The sequence below is a fragment of the Salvelinus alpinus genome, chromosome 24, assembly GCF_045679555.1.
Source record: "Salvelinus alpinus chromosome 24, SLU_Salpinus.1, whole genome shotgun sequence".
Classification (NCBI taxonomy): domain Eukaryota; kingdom Metazoa; phylum Chordata; class Actinopteri; order Salmoniformes; family Salmonidae; genus Salvelinus; species Salvelinus alpinus.
Genome location: NC_092109.1, coordinates 11,253,448 through 11,278,009, shown reverse-complemented (window position 1 = coordinate 11,278,009; position 24,562 = coordinate 11,253,448). Strand labels below are relative to the sequence as shown.

Here is a 24,562-nt window from a genome sequence, read left to right as displayed (position 1 = left end):
CTCTCTCTCCCGCTCAGGCGTTATTGGCCCAAGGTTCTGTGGACTCTGAGGGAGAGGAGGAGAGAGCACAGCGCTCTGCAGCAGCCTCTGGACCCCTGGGTGTGAGAGGGTGTGTGAGTGTGTATGTGGCCATGCTGGGGCTTCTGCTCCAGGCTCTGTAGCACACATACTCACCTGACCCCTAACCTATAAACCCCGTCCTCGGGGTCAGACAGGAAGCTAGAACGCCACGCACAGGAACTTCTGTGACATCCCATCCTCCACTACCATGTCAACCAAAACAACAACAACAACATCAATAGAAGAGCCGAGAGAAGAAGAGAGCAGAGGATAAGAGAGGAGCAAAGTGAGAATGGAGAAGTGAGGAGATGATGAGGATAAGAGAGGAGGGGAGAGAGAAGAGATGGGCACTGATCCTACAGCACAGAGAGAAAGAGAACAATAGAGAGAACATGAGACAGATGCTGGATCGACTGAAGGATGTTTTGATGGATCACCAGAGAGACTTGAGCCTCTGATTCTGTCCTATTCTCCTACCCGAAACATTGAGGACTGAGTTCTACATTACCATACTTTGTATTGATGCGTTTTTCTGAGTGCATGGACACTTTGGCTGAGCTGGCAGTTCTGATGTCTTAACTGGTAGAGAGTACAATGAGCTTGTGAAGTGTGCTGCCAACAGACGCACTTGTTAAAATAATCTAATTGGAGACTGCACCTCCAGAAATTCATGCTCATACACATTTTAAAAGAGACTGTAAACCTCATGTGCGGAGAATGGGACAGAGCAACAATCAAGGAGAGGACTAATGATCTAGAGCCAGTGACTATATACTTTGATTGAATGAACTATACTGACATTGGACCGGACAGTACTGACTCTATTGTGATTGGAGCAGAAAGTCCAGAGAGGCGGGACTGTTCCTCTGTCTCTTACCTCAGTAATGCACACCACCTTCACACACACACAGACACAAATCACAACGCTGCATCTCTCTCTCTCTCGCTCCCTATAGTCCTCACTGCCTGGTAGACAGGGTTAACACACATGTGTGAACACACATTCAAATATATACACACACACACACATACATATATATACACATACAGCTGAAGTCGGAAGTTTACATACACTTCGGTTAGAGTGATTAAAACTCGTTTTTCAACAACTCCACAAATTTCTTGTTAACAAACTATAGTTTTGGCAAGTCAGTTAGGACATCTACTTTGTGCATGACACAAGTCATTTTTCCAACAATTGTTTACAGACAGATTATTTCACTTATAATTCACTGTATCACAATTCCAGTGGGTCAGATGTTTACATACACTAAGTTGACTGTGCCTTTAAACAGCTTGGAGAATGCCAGAAAATGATGCCATGGCTTTAGAATCTTCTGATAGGCTAATTGACATCATTTGAGTCAATTGGAGGAGTACCTGTGGATGTATTTCAAGGCCTACCTTCAAACTCAGTGCCTCTTTGCTTGACATCATGGGAAAATCAAAATAAATCAGCCAAGACCTCAGAATTTTTTTTTAGACCTCCACAAGTCTGGTTCATCCTTAGGAGCAATTTCCAAATGCCTGAAGGTACCACGTTCATCTGTACAAACAATAGTATGCAAGTATAAACACCATGGGACCACGCAGCCGTCATACCGCTCAGGAAGGAGACACGTTCTGTCTCCTAGAGATGAACGTACTTTGGTGTGAAAAGTGCAAATCAATCCCAGAACAACATCAAAGGACCTTGTGAAAATGCTGGAGGAAACAGGTACAAAAGTATCTATATCCACAGTAAAACAAGTCCTATATTGACATAACCTGAAAGGCCGCTCAGCAAGGAAGAAGCCACTGCTCCAAAACCGCCATAAAAAAGCCAGACTACGGTTTGCAACTGCTCATGTGGACAAAGATTGTACATTTTGGAGAAATGTCCTCTGGTCTGATGAAACAAAAATAGAACTGTTTGGCCATAATGACCATCATTGTGTTTTGAGGAAAAAGGGGGAGGCTTGCAAGCCGAAGAACACCATCCCAACCCGTGAAGCACGGGGGTGGCAGCATCATGTTGTGGGGGTGCTTTGCTGCAGGAGGGACTGGTGCACTTCACAAAATAGATGGCATCATGAGGGAGGAAAATTATGTGGATATATTGAAGCAACATCTCAAGACATCAGTCAAGAAGTTAAAACTTGGTCACAAATAGGTCTTCCAAATGGACAATGACCCTAAGCATACTTCCAAAGTTGTGGTAAAATAGCCTAAAATTTTCTTAGGGATAGCCCCCTTTTTTAAATTTTCGCCTAAATGACATACCCAAATCTAACTGCCTGTAGCTCAGGCCCTGAAGCAAGGATATGCATATTCTTGGTACCATTCGAAAGTAAACACTTTGAAGTTGTGGAATTGTGAATTGAATGTAGGAAAGAGAATATAACACAATAGATCTGGTAGAAGAAAATACAAAGAAAAAACACAATATTTGAAATGCAAGAGATAGGTCCCAGTTCCAGCCATCACTCTGGTTGTAATTCCAATAGTGTCGACAAGAGAGCAGCAGTGTAGTTGCAAAGTTTCAGACGGATAACGTGAAGTATGAGCGAGCTACATTACATTTAGTGTGAAGTCACCCAGGTACATTTGGGCAAATCGTGAAAGAGACATTTGAATGTCTGTATACTTGGCTTGGACTTTGATTTAGCTTTTCCAGTATTAGTAGCTATATTATATAAGTTCAACATTTGCAAAACAACCAGTTTTCATAACTTCATAACTCTGAATATTCTTATAATTTTTGTTCAAAAGGAAAAGGCATGCTGTCGTACAAGGTTAGTAGCTACATTTTACGACATATACAGGGTTTCCGGATACTCCCGTAAAGCCCAGCTCATTGGCTATCTAGCTAGCTTTGTTTGACCCCGATTGGTGCTTATTTGACAAAGTTAGTCGTTCAAGTGAAGACCGCCCGCGTCATCGGCGTGCCATGAAGGCGTCGCTCTCTGACCAAATATGGTGTCCTATAGGATATACTACACCCCTAATGATATAGTGAAGTCTGGTTACGTTCTAGGATCTCTGAGGAATACATAAACGTGATTTGGCTGGTTGAAACAACGTTTAGGGTTAGACTTTCACAGATTCCTTTCTTTGGAATGGAAATACAAAATCGATCGTGCATGCTATTTGGACCTTTTTAGGATATGAAAAGGATTTTATCTAACAAACGACACTTCCTGTTATCTCTGGGAACCTTTGGATGATAAATCAGAACAAGATTTCAGAATGTAAGTACACATTTCACCTTCAGAGGTGAATTTATCAAACCTATCGCGGTGAAAAAAGTGTTTTGTTGTTAGGAGCTCTCCTCAAACAATAGCATGGCATTTTTTTCACAGTAATAGCTACTGTAAATTGGACAGTGCAGTTATATTAACAAAAATGTAAGCTTTCAGCCGATATAAGACACTTCTATGTATCGACAATTGCTGTTACTCTAAAATCTGCGATCATGATGCAAGGCGCTGCATGATTTACAACTGTCCCGTTGATGGGACGCCTATCCCTAATTAAGGACAACAAAGTCAAGGTATTGGAGTGGCCATCACAAAGCCATGATCTCAATCCTATAGAACATTTGTGGGCAGAACTGAAAAAGTGTGTGCGAGCAAGGAGGCCAACAAACCTGACTCAGTTACTCCAGCTCTGTCAGGAGGAATGGGTCAAAATTCACCCAACTTATTGTGGGAAGCTTGTGGAAGGCTACCTGAAATGTTTGACCCAAGTTAAACAATTTAAAGGCAATGCTACCAAATACTAATTGAGTGTTTGTACACTTCTGACCCACTGGGAATGTGATGAAAGAAATAAAAGCTGAAATAAATAATTCTCTCTACTATTATTCTGACATTTCACATTCTTAAAATAAAGTGGTGATCCTAACTGACCTAAAACAGGGAATTTTTACTAGGATTAAATGTCAGGAATTGTGAAAAACGGAGTTTAAATGTATTTGGCTAAGGTGTATGTAAACTTCCGACTTCAACTGTGCGTACATGCATACACACACACACACACACACGTGCATAAACACCATCTGAATGACACCTTGCAGACACTATTGTAAGTTGAAGTGGTTTTCTATCTCAGTTGTGTTGTTGAGAACTGCTAAAGGAAAATGGAGTCGATGTAAAAACATGATAAAAAAAAAAAAAGTCTCACTTCACAACTGTGTGCGGCAGTTTGAGTGTATACATTTGTATTATATAGCTGTGTGTGTGTGTGTGTGTGTGTGTGTGTGCCTGCGTGCATCTGTCCGTGTGAGCGTGAGTGCGTGTGTGTATTATAATTGTGTGTAATATACCTCTGAGACTGTGGAGTATTTTTCTATGTTGGAGACGCGGAACGCGGACGTGACACACACTTGTTGGGTGTAACACAACTGTTGCTATGGAGACTGGTGGTGCCAACACTCATTTGTGTCAGGTCTTATTGTACTTGTCATCTTTTATTTTCCTGCCGGGAGACAGAGGGAAAAAAGAGAGGAGGAGAGAAGAAGAAGAAGGAGAGAGAACATGAGAGAAGTTAGAGGAGGAGGAGAAAGGAGATGAGCGGAGGCTTATAACGTGCAGGTTTCTATGTAAGCTTTAACGGAATTACAGCAGTGTATATGAAATATGTGTCTAGAGGCCTCAATAAAAACCTCTGTAACATTGCCTGAGTTCTCTGTGTGTTTGGCTGAAGAAGTCATGTGATCTGACGGATGTCTGTTTGCGTTTTCCTACTTCAAATCAGCAATGGTTTTATTTAGTACAAATACTATATTCAACTTACGCAATAAGGCCCGAGGGGGGGTGGTATATGTCCAATATACTACAGCGAAGGGCTGTTCTTAGGCTTGATGCAACCGTGATATACCACGGCTGTCAGCCAATCCGCATTTAGGGCTCGCACCAGCCAGTTTATAATATGTTATAACTAGTGTAGTATTACTATATTTATATACTATGGTATTCACTTTAGTGTTTTTGCAGACATTACTGTAGTATTTACTATAGTGTTTATGTTTTATTATCTTTGACATAGAAGTGGGTGTTTTCTTCTTGAATCCTACTGGACACATACTAAAAGAGCAAATTTTCCATAACCTGTAAGTAAGTATGAATGGCTAGGTTCAGAGCTTCTGCTCTTTTCTATAACCTGTAGGTGGGTAGGACTGGAGCCTGGGATAGTTCAGAGCTTCTGCTCTTTTCTATAACCTGTAGGTGGGTATGACTGGAGCCTGGGATAGGACAGAGCTTCTGCTCTTTTCTATAACCTGTAGGTGGGTATGACTGGAGCCTGGGATAGTTCAGAGCTTCTGCTCTTTTCTATAACCTGTAGGTGGGTAGGAATAGAGCCTGGGATAGTTCAGAGCTTCTGCTCTTTTCTATAACCTGTAGGTGGGTATGACTGGAGCCTGGGATAGTTCAGAGCTTCTGCTCTTTTCTATAACCTGTAGGTGGGTATGACTGGAGCCTGGGATAGGTCAGAGCTTCTGCTCTTTTCTATAACCTGTAGGTGGGTATGACTGGAGCCTGGGATAGTTCAGAGATTCTGCTCTTTTCTATAACCTGTAGGTGGGTATGACTGGAGCCTGGGATAGTTCAGAGCTTCTGCTCTTTTCTATCCATGTCAATTCATTGGATGAGAGGAGGAGGCAAATCAGGGGCAAGGAGGGAAGGAGTAGTTAATTCTAGGCTTGGTGTGAATGCTGAATTCTAATGTGAATTTACCAGTTGTGCAGTCATAAATACGAGTTGGATGCATTCACATGCTTTGAACTCATTGAGAAATGCTGATTAGCTAACGGCAAACAAGCAGCGTCATCCATAAACTAAGAGGACAGCGATCATGCTTGTAAACAAATTATAGTGTTAAAAAACCATAATAGATTGCTTTTTATAAATAATGTTTTGTTGTTGCATTTAACTAACCAAAATGCTGTTATCGGGGTCATTTCCTTGGTAGGTGACGTCAGAGTTCAGTATGTGGGAGAAGTCAGAGCTCAGGGATGATAGACGAGTTCCCCACTAGTGATTAACAGTTGGGGGGCTGTTCAACTGGATTTTCTCCCCAGTTGTATGTGGTAAATACCACCTTTCCACTTGGTTATGAACACAGCATACGGGTACATTCGGTGGTGCTCATGGATCAAGGATCATAACGCAATCGGCTAACATATTTCCCAACACGATTTGAATTAAAACAAACTTTAAAAGGAAAAATATGGAAACGATAAGAAGTAAAGGTCTTTTAAAACAGGGTTATTCAACCGCAGCCCACTCAGGGTCATAATGCACTGCATTTTTCCCCTACATTTTTTTTTAGGAATGTTGCTAGCAACAACAGAATAAACACATTTTGAAGTACAGAACTACAGATATAGGATAACATTTTTAGCCAGCTTACTACAGCTGGAAAATAATCCTACATCAACAGGAAATGTGAATTATTATGTGGATTTTTAGGACATTTTTGTAGGGGTTGATACATAATTGGTAAGGGAAAATAAAGTCTGACATTTCAAGTGGAAATTCAAAACTACAGAATATTTTTTTTTTTTTTTTTTTTTTTTTTTTTTTTTTATCCCCTTTTCTCCCCAATTTTTCGTGGTATCCAATCGCTAGTAATTACTATCTTGTCTCATCGCTACAACTCCCGTACGGGCTCGGGAGAGACGAAGGTCGAAAGTCATGCGTCCTCCGAAGCACAACCCAACCTAGCCGCACTGCTTCTTAACACAGCGCGCCTCCAACCCGGAAGCCAGCCGCACCAATGTGTCGGAGGAAACACCGTGCACCCGCCCCCTCGGTTAGCGCGCACTGCGCCCGGCCCGCCACAGGAGTCGCTGGAGCGCGATGAGACAAGGATATCCCTACCGGCCAAACCCTCCCTAACCCGGACGACGCTAAGCCAATTGTGCGTCGCCCCACGGACCTCCCGGTCGCGGCCGGCTGCGACAGAGCCTGGGCGCGAACCCAGACTCTGGTGGCGCAGCATAGCACTGCGATGCAGTGCTCTAGACCACTGCGCCACCCAGGAGGCCCACAGAATACTTTTTAAACCTAAAATACACTGCAAGTTTTACATTTCTTTTACTTCTCTGCACTACGGATCCCTTTAGTGGGATCATTTTCCTAAACAGCCGCTGAATTGCAGGGCGCAAAATATTACTAACAATATTTATAATCATGCAATCACAAGTGAAATATACCAAAACACAGCTTAGCTTGTTGTTAATCCACCTGTCTGAATCCACTGTCAGATTTTGAAAATATGCTTAGCAGCAAAAGCAATCCAAGCTTTAATGAGTGTATCAATCAATGCTACAACAACTAGCCCCAAATTAGCATGGTCACGAAAGTAAGAAAAGCAATAAAGTTAATCGCTTACCTTTGATAATCTTCGGATGTTTGCACTCACGAGTCTCCCAGTTACACAACGAATGTTCTTTTTGTTCGATAAATATTACTTTTATAACAAAAAAACACCATTTGGGTTGCGCGTTATGTTCAGAAAACTACAGCCTCGTTCCGTTCGACGAATATTCCAAAAAGTATTCGTAGAAACATGTCAAATGTTTTTTATAATCACACCTCAGGTTGTTTTTAACAAACATAATCGATAATATTTCAACCGGACCGTAACTTTTTCAATAAAAGAGAGAAAGAAAATGGAGAGCTACCCCTCTCGCGCGCAGGAACTAATCAGAGGACACCTGACCAGTTTTGAAAAATGTTGCTCATTTTTCAAAAGAAAAGCCTGAAACTATGTCTAAAGCCTGGTCACAGCCTGAGGAAGCCATTGGGGAAGGAATCTGGTTGATACAAAATGGAAGAAATGGAAGAAAGACGGGCCAGGAAACACACCAAAAAAAATCACTTCCGGGTTAGATTTTCTCAGGTTTTCGCCTGCAGAATCAGTTTTGTTATACTCACAGACAATATTTTGACAGTTTTGGAAACTTTGGAGTGTTTTCTATCCTAATCTGTAAATTATATGCATATTCTACGATCTGGACCCGAGAAATAGTCCGTTTACCTTGGGAACGTTATTTAAAAATAAAATAAAAATCTGACCCCTAGCGTCAAGAGGGTAATTACCGCAGTAAAGTTCTCCTGCAACAGGGTGACTAAATGAAGATCCTACATCTGTACCTTAGAAAAGAGGAGAATATATTTCTGATGATGTCATCTTTATTTCTCAACTCCTAATATTGAGCAAATTACACTGATTGGAGCTAATTGCACTTACTGTAGTATCTGACATCTGCTTTCAAAAATAATCTGCGAATAGCGCCTGCCGCTGGCTGCTGATAAGCTTTTTTGACTTGCTCATCAAATGTTGCCAACACATGGCTAACCTTTGTATAACCAGCTAAACAGCTGCTCTTAGCTAAAATGTGTTTGGAATTACAGGTAACTGCCAAAATAAAGGAAATGCTTGAGTAAATGAGAGCTACAAAGTATATTGAAAGCAGGGGCTTCCACACAGTTGTAGTTTATGAGTTAATTAAGCAATTAACATCCCATTATGCTTAGGGTTATGTATAAAAATGTCCAGTTGCCCACTATTGTGGCTAGCATGGCTAGAAGAAGAGATCTCAGTGACTTTTAAAGATGAGTCTCAAAGGAGCATAGGGGGTTTAATGTATGTGTGTGTGTGTCACGACTTCCACCGAAGGTGGCTCCTCTCCCTGTTCGGGCGGTGCTCGGCGGTCGTAGTCGCCGGCCTTCTGGTTGCCACCGATCCATTTTTCCTTTTCGTTTGTGTCTGTCTGTTTTTCTTTACACCTGTGTCCTATTAGTTAATTTCGGTGGGTTTATTAACATCCGCTGCCTGCTAGTCTTTGTGCGGGATTATTTGCTGTGTTTGCTCTGTTAGGGGTGCGTGTTTGCGCCACAGGTTTTTTTTCTCTCACAGTTGTTGTACCGTTGGTACTGTATTAGGAGTAGAGGTTTCTCCTCCGTGTGTTTCGTGGTTTTCCCTATGTGTGGCGACTTCGTTGGGGTGTGTTTCCCCACCTGTTGATGTTGGGTTGGGACTTTATAATAAACGTCTGTGTCCCTGGAAATTTCTTGCTCTCCTGCACCTACCTCTTCTTAGGAGGCACCTAACAGTGTGTGTGTGTGTGTGATCTCTCAAACCAATTGAACACTCATGGGAGATTCTAGAGCAGTGCCTGAGACAGCTTTTTCCACCACAACAACGAAGAAACACACAATGATGGAATTTGTCACAGAACAATGGTGTCACATCCCTCCAATAGAATTCCAGACTTTTGTGGAGCCTTTGGCAGGGCATATTGCAGCTGTTCTGGCAGCTCATGGTGGCTCATCAACCCTATCAGGGCGCTTTATGTTGGTGTTTCCTTTATTTTGGCAGTAGGTTTCCCACTCGTGGGTTGCACAAATTGGGATATGGGTGGGGTTTATGCAAAGGAAATATTAGCATGTCAACACTGTGTGTAGCGTAGTATTCTACAGTATACTACAGTTTACTACAGCAAGTACTGTAGTATTCTATCGTAAACAACAGTATTTTTTCAGGAGGGTATGAGGGTGTTAACCATGATTTATTTTCCATAAGTGAAATGATCTTATTCATGGAATGATTTACAGCTTTCCACCATGATACATACACATTTCTTTTAATGGCTACATACTGTGTTAACAGTACAAAATGTGTGTATATGATTGTCATCGCACAGTAGAGTAATGTGGATAAATAAATGCCATCACAAAGTTATCATTGTACACAGACATGTATTTGTAGGCCTACCGTAGTACGTACCATAGTATACTATGTTAAACTATAGTACGTACTATAGTACACTATGTGACATTTCTTATGGTACAGGGTATTGCAATGTGGTAAAAAATTCTATAGTAAGTTCTGTTACAGTTTTTCTCAATCGCGTACAAGCATGTTTTGGAACTGTGGCCTTTTGCAAAACAGTAAATACATTAATCAAAACTATATTTTACCATCAACATTGCAAATACATTCATCAAAAGAACACGACTGCCTGCAAAAAGATTAACGCAACCATACTTATCTCTTGAGTCCAAGCAGACAAAACAGAAAGTTAGTCTGTGTTTAAAAAATCCCAGTAGATTAAGACATTTTCTTTACAGTCACTAAATCAGGTCAAAATTGAAAGTATAACTATCCAAAGTTGCAGAATTATGAGCAATTACTCTCCTTTTACATATATTTCACTACACAATTTCATACACATCAAATATTATTCCCAGTGTTGCGGAAGGTACAATAACCTTAGTTAAGTAAACTATGTTTTTCTTAAAGTGTAGCAAATAATGTAGCTTAAACACAAAAAGGATGTTTCAAGTGAGAATTATGGAGGTCTGATGCCGAAACGAAAGGAAATTCTTGCCTACTTGACCCATATTTTATTTTTGCAAAAAGAAGTTGTGTGTAGTTCCAGTAGTTAGCTACACCGCTACATGGGAAAAAATGTAATTAACTACTGAAAACACTACCAAGATTTGAATTTAGTTCAACTACCACCAAGCTACTGCAAAATGTAGTTATATTAGTAGTTAAACTACATGTTGTTCACTACTCCCCAACACTGATTATTCCTGATAAAACGTTGTTTGTTTTATGACAAATTTGTTAGCTGGATTCATTCATCATCCCAATACAATTCCATGTATTCAATACAAAAGTTAGTTTACTAATAGTTTTGTCAACTTTCTATTGGCGCACAGAAACACAATAGAAATCAGGAAAGGAGATGGAGGATGGAGGAACACAACAGTGGAGGAACACAACTGATAAGAATGTAGCTAGAGGCCTCAATCCACTCCAGAGCAAAGCTCTATAATGGAAGGTCACAATGTTGGATATGATGATTTAGGAGTAACCCAACTTAATTCTCTGCATGTCCGCAATATTGTAAAAAATTATCAATTACACAGTCCCCATTGCCTCAATCTTTCCATATATAGTACATGGTATGAAACTGATAGGGTCATTTAGAATTGTGTGCAGTAGAATTTACTGATTGTTGGGAACCGTGAATACAATTGCACACCGATTCTCATCTGATGAAAACAATGTGTTAATATTCTGTGAACAAAACACTTAACAGTAAATGTAGTTTTGACTGATGACATTTATATGTAATAATTTGCAAAAGGTGGTCTACGACACAGTTGAAGTTGGAAGTTTACATACACCTTAGCCAAATACATTTAAACTCAGTTTTTCACAATTCCTGACATTTAATCCTAGTAAAAATCCCCTGCCTTTGGTCAGTTAGAATCACCACTTTATTTTAAGAATGTGAAATGTCAGAATAATAGTAGAGCGAATTATTTATTTCAGCTTTTTTTTCTTTCATCACATTCCCAGTGGGTCAGAAGTTTACAAACACTCAATTAGTATTTGGCAGCATTGCCTTTAAATTGTTCAACTTGTGTCAAATTTTTCGGGTAACCTTCCACAAGCTGCCCACAATAAGTTGGGTGAATTTTGGCCCATTCCTCCTGACAGAGCTGGAGTAACTGAGTCAGGTTTGTTGGCCTCCTTGCTCGCACACACTTTTTCAGTTCTGCCAACAAATTATCTATGGGATTGAGGTCAGGGCTTTTTAATGGCCACTCCAATACCTTGACTTTGTTGTCCTTAAGCCATTTTGCCACAACGTTGGAATTATGCTTGGGGTCATTGTCCATTTGGAAGACCAATTTGTGACCAAGCTTTAACTTCCTGACTGATGTCTTGAGATGTTGCTTCAATATATCCACATAATTGTCCTCCCTCATGAAGCCAACTATTTTGTGAAGTGCACCAGTCCCTCCTGCAGCGAAGCACCACCACAACATAATGCTACCACCCCCGTGCTTCACGTTTGGGATGGTGTTCTTCGGTTTGCAAGCCACCCCCTTTTTCCTCCAAGCATAACGATGGTCATTATGGCCAAACAGTTCTATTTTTGTTTCATCAGACCAGAGGACATTTCTCCAAAAAGTACGATCTTTGTCCCCATGAGCAGTTGCAAACCGTAGTCTGGCTTTTTTATGGCGGTTTTGGAGCAGTGGCTTCTTTCTTGCTGAGCGGCCTTTCAGGTTATGTCGATATTGGACTCGTTTTACTGTGGAAATAGATACTTTTGTACCTGTTTCCTCCAGCATTTTCACAAGGTCCTTTGCTGGGATTGATTTGCACTTTTCACACAAAAGTACATTCATCTCTAGGAGACAAAACGGATCTCCTTCCTGAGCAGTATGACGGCTGCGTGGTCCCATGGTGTTAATACTTGCGTGCTATTGTTTGTACAGATGAACGTGGTACCTTCAGGCGTTTGGAAATTGCTCCCAAGGATGAACCAGACTTGTGGAGGTCTACAATTTATTTTCTGAGGTCTTGGCTGATATCTTTTGATTTTCCCATGATGTCAAGCAAAGAGGCACTGAGTTTGAAGATAGGCCTTAAAATACATCCACAGGTACACCTCCAATTGACTCAAATTATGTCAATTGGCCTATCGGAAGCTTCTAAAGTCATATAATTTTTCTGGAATTTCCCAAGCTGTTTAAAGTCAGTCAACTTAGTGTATGTAAATATCTGACCCACTGGAATTGTGATAGAGTGAATTATAAGTGAAATAATCTGCCTGTAAACAATTGTTGGAAAAATGACCTTTGTCATGCACAAAGTAGATGTCCAAACTGACATGCCAAAACTATAGTTTGTTAACAAGAAATTTGTGGAGTGGTGAAAAACGAGTTTTAATGACTCCAACCTAAGTGTATGTAAACTTCCGACTTCAACTGTATGCAAGTCACATATCCAAAAATAGCTTGTACACGATTGAGAAGACTGCAATGACTGAAAGGTACTACAGTGTGTAGTTCATTCTACAGAATACTACAAAATGCTATAGTAAGCACTGTATGATCAAGGGGTACTACAGTGTGTAGTATAGTATTATAGAGCATAATACAACATTCTATAGTAAGGACTACACAGTATCAAGGGAAAATACAGTGTGTAGTATACTATTCTACAGTATACTACAGTTTACTACAGAATACTATATAATTCTACAGTACTATAGTATTAGAAAGTAAACTGTAGTATTTTATGTGGGCTGAGCTACTACTATGAAGTTACATTCAGGGTTCTCATAAATTGTATTTGTCAGTGCTGATTTTCATTCTTCTCCTCTAATCAAGGACAGATTGAGATCTGGGACACCAAGTACATTATATTTGACTCTCCATTACAGAGAAAGCTTGGTCAGAGAATATCTTCAATCTATTTTTCTTTCACAATCCTTTCACAATCTTTCACTTTTTCGATACACCTCTTTTTTTCTCTCTTTCTTGCTTTCTCTCTCTCTCCCGTACACACTTCTGTCTTCCCATCCCACCTCATGCTGTTATTGTTTATCTTAGACTCAGAACTAATACAGGTTGTATGAAAGCAGCAGCTGTCCATCTGTTCTCCACTTCTGTCACGCTCTGTCCATCTCTCTCTCTTCCTCGTGCTCCTCCTCCTCTACAGACTGTCCAGATGTCATATCTTCTTTACTGTTCTCTACATCTCCATCTACTCTGTCCACACATCCATCCACTCAGCCATCCATCCATCTATCACATTGAATTAAAACTGTATTTTACCTGTCCAGACAGACCCACTGACATATTTAACCCTCTCTGCATTGCGTCTGTAAGAAAGGTGTTTGTCTGTGTATTCATCATCATTACTACATTATCACACGCACACAAGCACGCACGCACGTGCAAGCACAGACAGACAGACACACACACAAACACACATACACACACACTGTGCCTCTGTCAGCAAGCGAGAGGAGTTAATCACAGTCTTTATTCTCTCCTGCTGTAACTGTTTTTCAAACATAAGCTGATAATGTGAGGATTTATCTGCAGTGTGTGTGTGTGTGTGTGTGTGTGTGGTTATGCAGCAGCAGAGACAAAGGGGCATTTAGCCCTCCTGCCCTATCGCTATAGCAACATGTGCGAAGTGCGTAGGGACAAGGCTAATTACGAGGGATGAAGAGGAGGGGAGGGTTGATAGACAGAGGTGAGAACGGGAGGAAGAGGGGAGAGAGGGGTGTTTAAAGGAACGCCGGAAAAGGAAGAGAGAAAATAAAGAGCAGTCTCTGCCTCACTCTATTTCTGTTTCACTCTTCTATCTCTTTTTCTCTCTCCCATTCCTCCTCCCTCACCCTCTATTGATATGTCTTTCTCTCCCTCCTAGTCTCTATCACTGCCACCCACTTTTTCCCCTACTATGTCTTTCTGGCACGACGTGATTTCACCAAATAGGACACGTTCCTGGTTCGTCTTTATTATGTTGCCCCTAACAACAAGTCCGTCAACGTAATCAACGTACCTTACTCAAATTACAAAAAATACAAGGCAAATATCACGAGCCCACAATAACGGACCGATTTACAAAGACCAATCAATCACAAACAAACATGGGGAACAGAGGGTTAAATAATAAACAGGTAATTGGGTGAGTGAAACCAGGTGTGTAAGACTAAGACAAAACAAATGGAAAATGAAAAGTGGATCGGCGGTGGCTAGAAGGCCGGTGACGTCGACCGCCGAATGCCGCCCGAACAAGGAGAGGGACTGACTTCGGCGGAAGTCGTGACAGTACCCCCCCCCCCTTGACGCGCGGCTCCAGCAACGCACTGACACCGACCGCGGGGACAACACGGAGGACGAGGCGCAGGGCGTTCCGGATGGAGACGGTGGAACTCCCGCAGCAACAAAGGGTCCAAGACGTCCTCCACCGGCACCCAGCATCTCTCCTCCGGACCGTACCCCTCCCACTCCATGAGGTACTGAAGGCCCCTCGCCCAATGCCTCGAGTCCAGGATGGCTCGAACAGCATATGCCGGGGCCCCCTCGATGTCCAGAGGGGGCGGAGGACCTCCCGCACCTCAGACTCCTGGAGTGGACCAGCCACCACCGGCCTGAGGAGAGACACATGGAACGAGGGATTAATACGGTAATCTGGGGGAAGCTGTAACCTGTAGCATACCTCGTTCAGTCTCCTCAGGACTTTGAATGGCCCCACAAACCGCGGGCCCAGCTTCAGGGCAGGCGGAGGGGCAGGTTTCAGGTCGAGAGCCAGACCCGGTCCTGCGGTGGCGGTCGACGCTCGCCTTTTGCCGCCTCATGGCCCGTTATAGATGCACATGGGCGGCGTCCCAGGTCTCCTCCGAGCGCTTAAACCATTCGTCCACTGCAGGAGCTTCGATCTGGCTCTGATGCCACGGTGCCAGAACCGGCTGATACCCCAGTACGCACTGGAAAGGAGAAAGATTAGTGGAGGAGTGGCGGAGTGAGTTTTGGGCCATCTCTGCCCAGGGGATGAACGCCGCCCACTCCCCCGGCCGGTCCTAGCAATATGCCGCAGAAACCTACCCACATCCTGGTTTACTCTCTCTACCTGCCCGTTACTTTCGGGGTGAAAACATGAGGTGAGGTTGACCGAGACCCCCAGACGTTCCATGAACGCTCTCCAGACCCTGGACGTCACCTGGGGACCCCGATCAGAAACTATGTCCTCAGGCACCCCATAGTGCCGGAAGACGTGTGTAAACAGGGCCTCCGCAGTCTGTAGGGCCGTAGGGAGACCGGGCAAAGGGAGGAGACGGCAGGACTTAGAAAACCGACCAGGATCGTGGTGTTGCCCTGTGAGGGAGGATGATCTGTCAGGAAGTCCACCGAAAGGTGCGACCACGGCCGTTGTGGAACGGGTAGGGGTTGTAACTTCCCTCTGGGCAGGTGCCTGGGAGCCTTGCACTGGGCGCACACCGAGCAGGAGTGCAAACCCTCACGTACTTGGCCAAGGTGGACCACCAAGGTGGACCACCAGTACTTCCCACTAAGGCACCTGACAGTGCACCGTCTGATCGATGCTGGGGTGACCAGAGGAGGGTGACGTGTGGGCCCAATAGATCAACCGGTCACGGACAGCAGACGGAACATACAGGCGCCCAGCTGGACACTGGGGGGGAGTGGGATCTGTGCGTAACGCCCGCTCGAAGTCCGCGTCCAGCTCCCACACCACCGGTGCCACCAGGCAAGAGGCTGGAAGTATGGGAGTGTGATCCATGGACCGCTCCTCCGTGTCATACATCCGGGACAGTGCGTCTGCCTTAGCGTTCTGGGAACCTGGTCTGTAGGACAGAGTGAAAACAAAACGTGTAAAGAACATGGCCCACCCCACCTGGCGAGGGTTCAGTCTCCTCGCCGCTCGGATATACTCCAGATTGCGGTGGTAAGTCCAGATGAGGAAAGGGTGTTTAGCCCCCTCAAGCCAATGTCTCCACGCCTTCAAAGCCTTGACAACAGCCAACAGCTCCCGGACCCCCTCATCATAGTTTCGCTCCGCCGGGCTGAGCTTCTTCGAAAAGAAAGCACCAGCTTTGGTGGTGTGCCCGAGCGCTGAGAGAGCACGGCTCCTATCCCGGCCTCGGACGCGTCCAACTCCACTATGAACGCCAAAGAGGGATCCGGATGAGCCAGCACGAGAGCCGAGGTAAACAGAGCCTTCAGGTGACCAAAACCCCTGTCCGCCTCAGCCGACCACTGCAGCCGCACGGGTCCCCCCCTTCAGCAGTGAGGTAATGGGAGCTGCTACCTGACCCTGGATAAACCTCCGGTAGTAGTTGGCAAACCCTAGAAACCGCTGCACTTCCTTTACCGTGGTGGGAGTCGGCCAATTACGCACGGCTGAAATGCGGTCACTCTCCATCTCCACCCCTGAAGTGGAATAGCGGTACCCTATGAAGGAGATTGACTTTTGGAAGAACAGACATTTCTCAGCCTTGACGTACAGGTCATGCTCCAACAGTCGACCAAGCACCCAGGGACACATGCTCGGCGCGTGTAGCGGAGTATATCAGAATGTCGTCGATATACACCACTACACCCTGCCCGTGCAGGTCCCGGAAAATCTCGTCAACAAAGGCCTGGAAGACTGATGGAGCATTCATCAACCCGTACGGCATGACGAGGTACTCATAGTGCCCTGAGGTGGTACTAAATGCCGTCTTCCACTCGTCCCCCTCCCAGATACGCACCAGGTTGTAAGCGCTCCTGAGATCCAATTTTGTGAAGAAGCGCGCCCCGTGCATTGACTCGATCGCACTGGCGATGAGAGGCATCGGGTCGCTATACCTCACTGTGGTCTGATTGATCCCTCGATAGTCAATGCACGGGCGCAGACCCCCATCCTTCTTCTTCACAAAAAATAAACTTGAGGAGGCAGGTGAAGTGGAGGGCCGAATGTATCCTTGCCCCAAGGATTCGGAGACATGTTTCCATAGCCGCCGTCTCCTCCTGTGACAGAGGATACATGTGACTCCTGGGAAGTGCTGCGTCTACCATGAGATTTATCGCACAATCCCCCCATCGATGGGTTGGGAATTTAGTCGCCCTCTTCTTACAGAAGGCGAGAGCAAAATCGGCATATTCTGAGGGGATGCGCACGGTGGAGACCTGGTCTGGACTTTCCACCGTAGTCGCACCAATGGAAACCCCCACACACCTCCCTGAGCACTCTCGTGACCACCCCTTTAGAGCCCTCTGTTTCCATGAAATAGTGGGGTTATGACAAGCCAACCAGGGTAGGCCCAGCACCACGGGAAACGCAGGAGAATCAATAAGGAAGAGACTGATTCTCTCCTTGTGACCCTCCTGCGTAACCATGTCCAGTGGAGCAGTGGCCTCCCTAATCAGCCCTGACCCTAATGGTCGACTATCTAGGGCATGCACAGGGAAAGGCGTATCCACAGGAACAAGGGGGATCCCTAAACTATGGGCAAATGAACGGTCAATAAAATTCCCAGCTGCACCTGAATCTACGAGTGCCTTATGCTGGGAATGCGGGGAAAACTCAGGAAATGAAATAAACACATACCTGTGGGCAACAGGGGGCTCTGGGTGAGCCTGGTGCCGACTCACCTGGGGCGACACAATAGTTCCCTGCCTGCTGCCTCGACTCCCTGAGGAACCCCCCCAGCACCGACCAGCAGTGTGCCCTCTGCGGCCACAGATGGTGCAGGGAATGGCCCCTCCTCCGGTTGCACTAAGTGCAGCACCTCCCAGCTCCATGGGCATCGGAGTAGGAGGTGCTGGGGGATGGAACTGACAGGCCCCGATCCGGACGTCTGCGGGTAGTCAGCAGGTTGTCCAGCCAAATGGACAGGTCCACCAGCTGGTCCAATGTGAGGGTGACGTCTCGGCAGGCCAACTCCCGACGGACGTCCTCGCGCAGACTGCACCGGTAGTGATCGATCAGGGCCCTGTCATTCCATCCCGCGCTGGCGGCCAGGGTCCGGAAATCCAATGCAAAATCCTGCGCACTCCTCGTCCCCTGCCTCAGGTGGAACAGTCGGTCACCGCGTAATGGTCCAACGCCGCGTCTCCATACGGCGTTGGATCACTCCAGGGCTTTGCCTGAGAGGCAGGAGACGAGGGCGGACACGCTCTCACGTCCCGAAGGAGCCGGGTGGACAGTCGCCAGGTAGAGCTCCAGCTGTCGTAGGAACCCCTGGCATCCGGCAGCCGTCCCATCATACTCCCTCGGGAGCGAGAGCCGAATCCCGCTGGGACCGGGTGAAGGAGAGGTGGACAGTGGGGTCGGCGATAGTGGGGCTGGTGGAGGCGCTGGAAACCCTCCTCCTCTCTCCCAACAATCCATCGTCTGCAGCACGCAATCCATGGCGGTGCCCAGAAGTTGCAACATGGTCGCGTGCTGCTGGACGCGCTCCTCTACCGATGCAGGGAGGGCGTTTGCTCCTGCTGACTCCATTCGGCGGGTGAGTGATTCTGTAATAGGGTCCTGCGTGGGAGTCGAAAAGAGAACAAACAGAAGACTGTATTAACTTCTTGCAACTATAGGGGGTGCTGTTCCGCATTAGCATATTTGGGTCTCCAAATTAAACTGCCTCGTGCTAAATTCTTGATCGTACAATATGCATATTATTGTTATTATTGGATAGAAAACATCTTCTAGTTTCTATAGAAGTTGGAATTTTGTCTCTGAGTGGTACAGAACAATTTCTACAGCACTTTTCATGACAGGGTTCAGATTTCAGAAATTTTTACCTCTGATCTGGAGTCTGTTTTTAAGGCGACAGTGAATGCTATGAAGAAACCGACACTGCCTACGTCTTCCTCTGGGTGTCTGTACGTCATCACGTTTTGAATGAAATCGATGGGACATTCACAGCCATTATAAAAGACCAAAATGTATAGGGACCGCCCTTTCTCGTCGTGCGCCTGAAGCGTGAAGGCCATCGGACTTGCCTCGTTCCAAATCGTTGTCTAACCAGCAATATTTCTCCGGTCATGTTTTCAGTCGTTATAGTTGTTAAAAACATCATAATGTAGTTAATTTGAACCGTTTTATAGCAATTTATATCCGTTTAGTGCGATTTTGAGGAATTTATTTGTTGTGCACTCTGAAACTTTGGACACGTTTTGGGGTGTCGGTCGTTGGTGGTGGACATTTCGAAGGACAGAGGACATCTATCGACCAAAAGACGTTTATAACATAGAAAGGATACATTGCCCAAGAATATGATGGAAGAACAGCTCAAAGTAAGCAATATTTAATATGATAAATCGTGTTTCTGTCGAAATATTTTAAACGCATATTTCGCCATTTTGTTTGGTATAGCTTCACTTGGCGAACCCTGTATTGAAAAGTAAGGATAATTTTAAAAATGTAAATCAGCGGTTGCATTAAGAACTAATTTGTCTTTCGATTCCTGTCAACCCTGTATTTTTTAGTCAAGTATATGATTAGCTTTCAATTAAACTAGATCACTCTGATAGATGACGTCAGACATATTGAGGCTTGATTTCCTAGTATTTTTATTGTGTAACCACGGTTTTGTATGGCTAAATATGCACCTTTTCGAACAAACTGTATATGTATATTGTAAAATGATGTTACAGGAGTGTCATCGGAAGAATTCTGAGAAGGTTAGTGAAAAAATTAATATATTTTGGCGGTGATTACGTTATAGCGCTCTTTGGCTGGAATCGATGCTCTGGTAACGTTTGCACATGTGGTATGCTAACTTATCGATTTATTGTGTTTTCGCTGAAAAACGCTTAGAAAATCTGAAATATGGTCTGAAATCACAAGAACTGGGTCTTTCCATTGCTATGCTTTGTCTATTTTTATGAAATGTTTTATGATGAGTAAATTGGTCATACACGTTGCTCTATCTAGTAATTCTAGTCGATTTGTGATGGTCGGTGCAATTGTAAACTGTGATTTCTACCTGAAATATGCACTTTTTTCTAACAACACCTATCCTATACCATAAATATGTTATCAGACTGTCATCTGAAGAGGTTTTTTATAGGTTATTGGCTATCAATATCTTAGTTGAGCCGAATTGGTGATAGCACCTGAAGGAGTAAGAAACTGATGGAGTTAGAAAAGTGGTGTATTTTGCTAACGTGTTTAGCTAATAGATTTACATATTGTGTCTTCCCTGTAAAACATTTGAAAAATCTGAAATGGTGGCTTTATTCACAAGATGTGTATCTTTCATCTGGTGTCTTGGACTTGTGATTTAATGATATTTAGATGCTACTATCTACTTGTGAAGCTATGCTAGCTATGCTAATCAGTGTGTGGGGGGGGTGGGGGGTGATCCCGGACCCGGGGTAGAGGCTCGTGAAAGGTTAACCTTTCACGAGTCACAAACCCGGATCCGGGATCCCCCCCATCACAAAAGCTGACTAGCATAGCCTAGCCTAAAGTTACAGGGATATCATAAAATAAAATGTTCATGAAATATCAAGTCCAAGACACCAAATGAAAGATACAGATCTTGTGATTCAAGCCATCATCTCTGATTTTTTAAATGTTTTACAGGGAAGACACAATATGTAAATCTATTAGCTAACCACGTTAGCAAAAGACACCACTTTTTTTAATCCACCATTTTGTTTACTGCATCAGTAGCTATCACAAATTCGACCAAATAAAGATATAAATAGCCACTAACCAAGAAACAATTTTACATTTACATTTAAGTCATTTAGCAGACGCTCTTATCCAGAGCGACTTACAAATTGGTGCATTCACCTTATGATATCCAGTGGAACAACCACTTTACAATAGTGCATCTAACTCTTTTAAGGGGGGGGGGGTTAGAAGGATTACTTTATCCTATCCTAGGTATTCCTTAAAGAGGTGGGGTTTCAGGTGTCTCCGGAAGGTGGTGATTGACTCCGCTGACCTGGCGTCGTGAGGGAGTTTGTTCCACCATTGGGGTGCCAGAGCAGCGAACAGTTTTGAGTTTTGACAATTCTCATCAGATGACAGTCTGATAACATATTTATTGTATAGCATAGGTTTTGTTAGAAAAATTTGCATATTTCAGGTATAAATCATAGTTTACAATTGCAGCCCCCATTACAACTATCACTAAAATGACTAGAATAACTACAGAGACCATCGTGTATTAGCTAATTACTCATCATAAAACATTTCTTAAAAATACACAGCGTACAGCAGATGAAAGACACAGATCATGTGAATATAGCCAATATGTCAGATTTTCTAAGTGTTTTACAGCGAAAACACAATATAGCGTTATCTTAGCTTACTACAAGTCAGTCACACAGTAACATTGATTCATGCCAAAAATAGCAATAACGTTATAAACCACCAAACGCTATTAATTTTTTCACTAACCTTCTCAGAATTCTTCAGATGACAGTCCTGTAACATCATATTACACAATGCATATAGTTTATTCGAAAATGTGCATATTTAGCCGCACAATTCGTGGTTACACAACGTGTTTAGTGGGCAAAAAATCAAGCAATCTGTCCGGCGCCATTTTGGAAAGGCACCTAATCTTATCAAAAACTATTCATAAACTTGACTAAAAAAATACAGGTTGGACAGCATTTGAAAGAGAAATTAGTTCTTAATGCAATCGCTGAATTACATTTTTAAAATTAACCTTACTGCGCAATACTGGGTACAATACAGGGTGCGATAGCGCAACGCTACATGGAAAATAATGGCGTCTAATACATTTTTCTTTTTCAACAGAACAACGTTTTATCAGCATAAATAGTACCTACTATTAGCTGAACTCCCATCAGAATCTTGTGGAAGGTGTCCGTTGGCCAAAAGAATCGTTGCTGGGTTGGAGAATGTTTCCCTCGACGTTGCAATTAGCAGTACAGAATGGCATTCGAGAGAGAGACACCCACGTTTCTACAGCGCCATGGAAATAAATACCTGAAAATCGCAATATACTGACCTAAACTGGTATAATTCGGTTCAAAATAACAAGATTATGATGTCTTTAAAGCCTATAGCGAATAAAAACAGAGCCGGATACTTCTAGGAGCTAAAACCAGACGTTCTAAAAAGACATGCCAAGACCCTCTTTGCGTCAGCGCGAAGTCCCGAAAGGTCGGACACCTCGGTTCCAATCAATTAAAAAACTTTGGGAAATACGTAGCCACGTCATTTCAACTCTCCCTATTCGCTAACAGCCAGGGGAAGGCGTATGCAGTGCATCTCAACCAATAGAAGACAGGCAAAGTTAAAGACAGGTCTCAAAGCAGATGATAAAATTTCCCATTCTCACACAGACATAGGAAAAGTGCTCTAAGTCGAGTTCTGTTTCACTTACAGACATAATTCCAACGGTTTTAGAAACTAGAGAGAGTTTTCTATCCAATAGTAAGAATAATATGCATATTGTACGAGCAAGAATTGAGTAGGAGACCGTTTACATTGGATACACATTTGTGCTATGTCGAAATAGCACCCCCTAGTGGCAAGAAGTTAAACACCTGTCTACGCTAGCTAATGTTACGTGTATGATCTGTGTTATAATATTCCTCATATCTCAGAGCTATTTGCATTGCTAGTTATAGCCTAATGTTAGCTCGCTAACATTGAAGCTGGTGGTTTAGCTACCTGCAGATTCATGCAGGGTAGTAACGTCATGAGTTGGGATTATTGTTAATTGTTTAGTTAGGTAGCTACATGTCTAAACAAAATACTCCACTATGCACGTAACCATTTCAATAGAATGTTCATGATGTCACTGCGACAACTGTCAATAGATGTAGCTGTTAAATTCGAGGGCAGAACAACTCATGAATTTATGAACGCTCAACACCCGTTGAAAATGGCCGGTGTCAGTAAACGTCGGCAAAAAAAGCGTAATTAAATTGTTGCCAGCAGCACAGTTACAGTCCCCAATGCTCTGGATAACATAAAAACAGCCTAACCAGCTCTGCTACGGCAAGTAAAATGGTCAGAGTGAGCTATTCTCGCATGTATCTGGAAGTAGCTACCAAGCTAGCCAACGTAAGCCAGTTAGCTTGGGAGCTTGACTGTTGTTGTTAAGTCAGAATGCTCAGATCATCCCTACTCCTCGGCCAGTTTCCAGTTTGCACTCTGAACACTCCGAGAGCAAACAAACAATCTGACAATGCTCTGAGTTTACGAAGGCACAGGGTGCACTCTGGCACTCCAGATTGACTTTACGAATACACCCGTATTATAAACCAGCCTTCAGTCTTGAAATCTTTGGTTGTTTAGTACATGGCCTCACATGTGAATCATTAAAGAGATGGGCGGGGCTCAAGCTCAAGAGGGCGTGAACGATGCTGAATGGGTGTAGACAAAGAAGAGCTCTCCAGTAGCTTTACCAAAAATATTCAAGGCCCATTTTCTCAAAAGTGAGGTTACAAGTTTACCAACTTTCAAAGCAGAATTACTTTCCCCTTGTTCCTCAACTGTAGTGTATTATATACCATTTTCTAGTCTCTACTTTTATACAATGTAAAAAACACAATTTCAAATTTTGCTACATAAGACCAAATCGAGCTGATCTGTCACATTTGAACAATAGAGAATACGTTGTCACTCCAAAGGACATACATAATATCCGTACTGGTATGCTGCACAAGAAACATTTACACCAGGATGATTCTGAAAGTACAGCGAGATTATTAGCAGGTCCTTGTAAAGACAGTGTTTTATTTTACCAGCAATTTAGTTCTGAACAAGATCTGGATATTGTTCTTCAGACTTTGTGGCACGTTGTATAATGATTAGAGACAGGCTGTCACGTTCCTGACCTGTTTTCCTTTGTTTTGTATTTATTTTAGTTGGTCAGGGCGTGAGTTGGGTGGGTTGTCTATGGTTGATTTTCTATGTTGGGATTTTGTGTTCGGCCTGGTATGATTCTCAATCAGAGACAGCTGTCAATCGTTGTCCCTGATTGAGAATCATACTTAGGCAGCCAGGGTTTCACTTGTGTTTTGTGGGTGTTTGTTCCTGTGGAGGTTTTGTTGCCACACAGGACTGTTTCGGTTTTGTCACGTTGGTTGTTTTTGTATTTTGAAGTGTTTTGTTGACTTTCATTAAAAGAATGAACACTAACCACTCTGCGTTTTGGTCCACACCGTCTGTCAGCGAGGACAGCCGTAAC

The 24,562-nt window shown here is 43.5% G+C and overlaps 1 protein-coding gene across 1 annotated transcript in view; it reads left to right on the top strand.

Annotated features, from left to right (window-relative positions):
• LOC139551689 (GDNF family receptor alpha-2-like) overlaps window positions 1-4,718 on the top strand; it is a 30,267-nt gene extending 25,549 nt beyond the window's left edge. The window contains exon 10 of the mRNA XM_071362960.1: window positions 18-4,718. Within this exon, the coding sequence (XP_071219061.1) occupies window positions 18-161 (144 nt within the window). The 3' untranslated portion in view covers window positions 162-4,718. The remainder of the gene's footprint in view (window positions 1-17) is intronic.
• The last annotated feature ends 19,844 nt before the right edge of the window (window positions 4,719-24,562 follow it).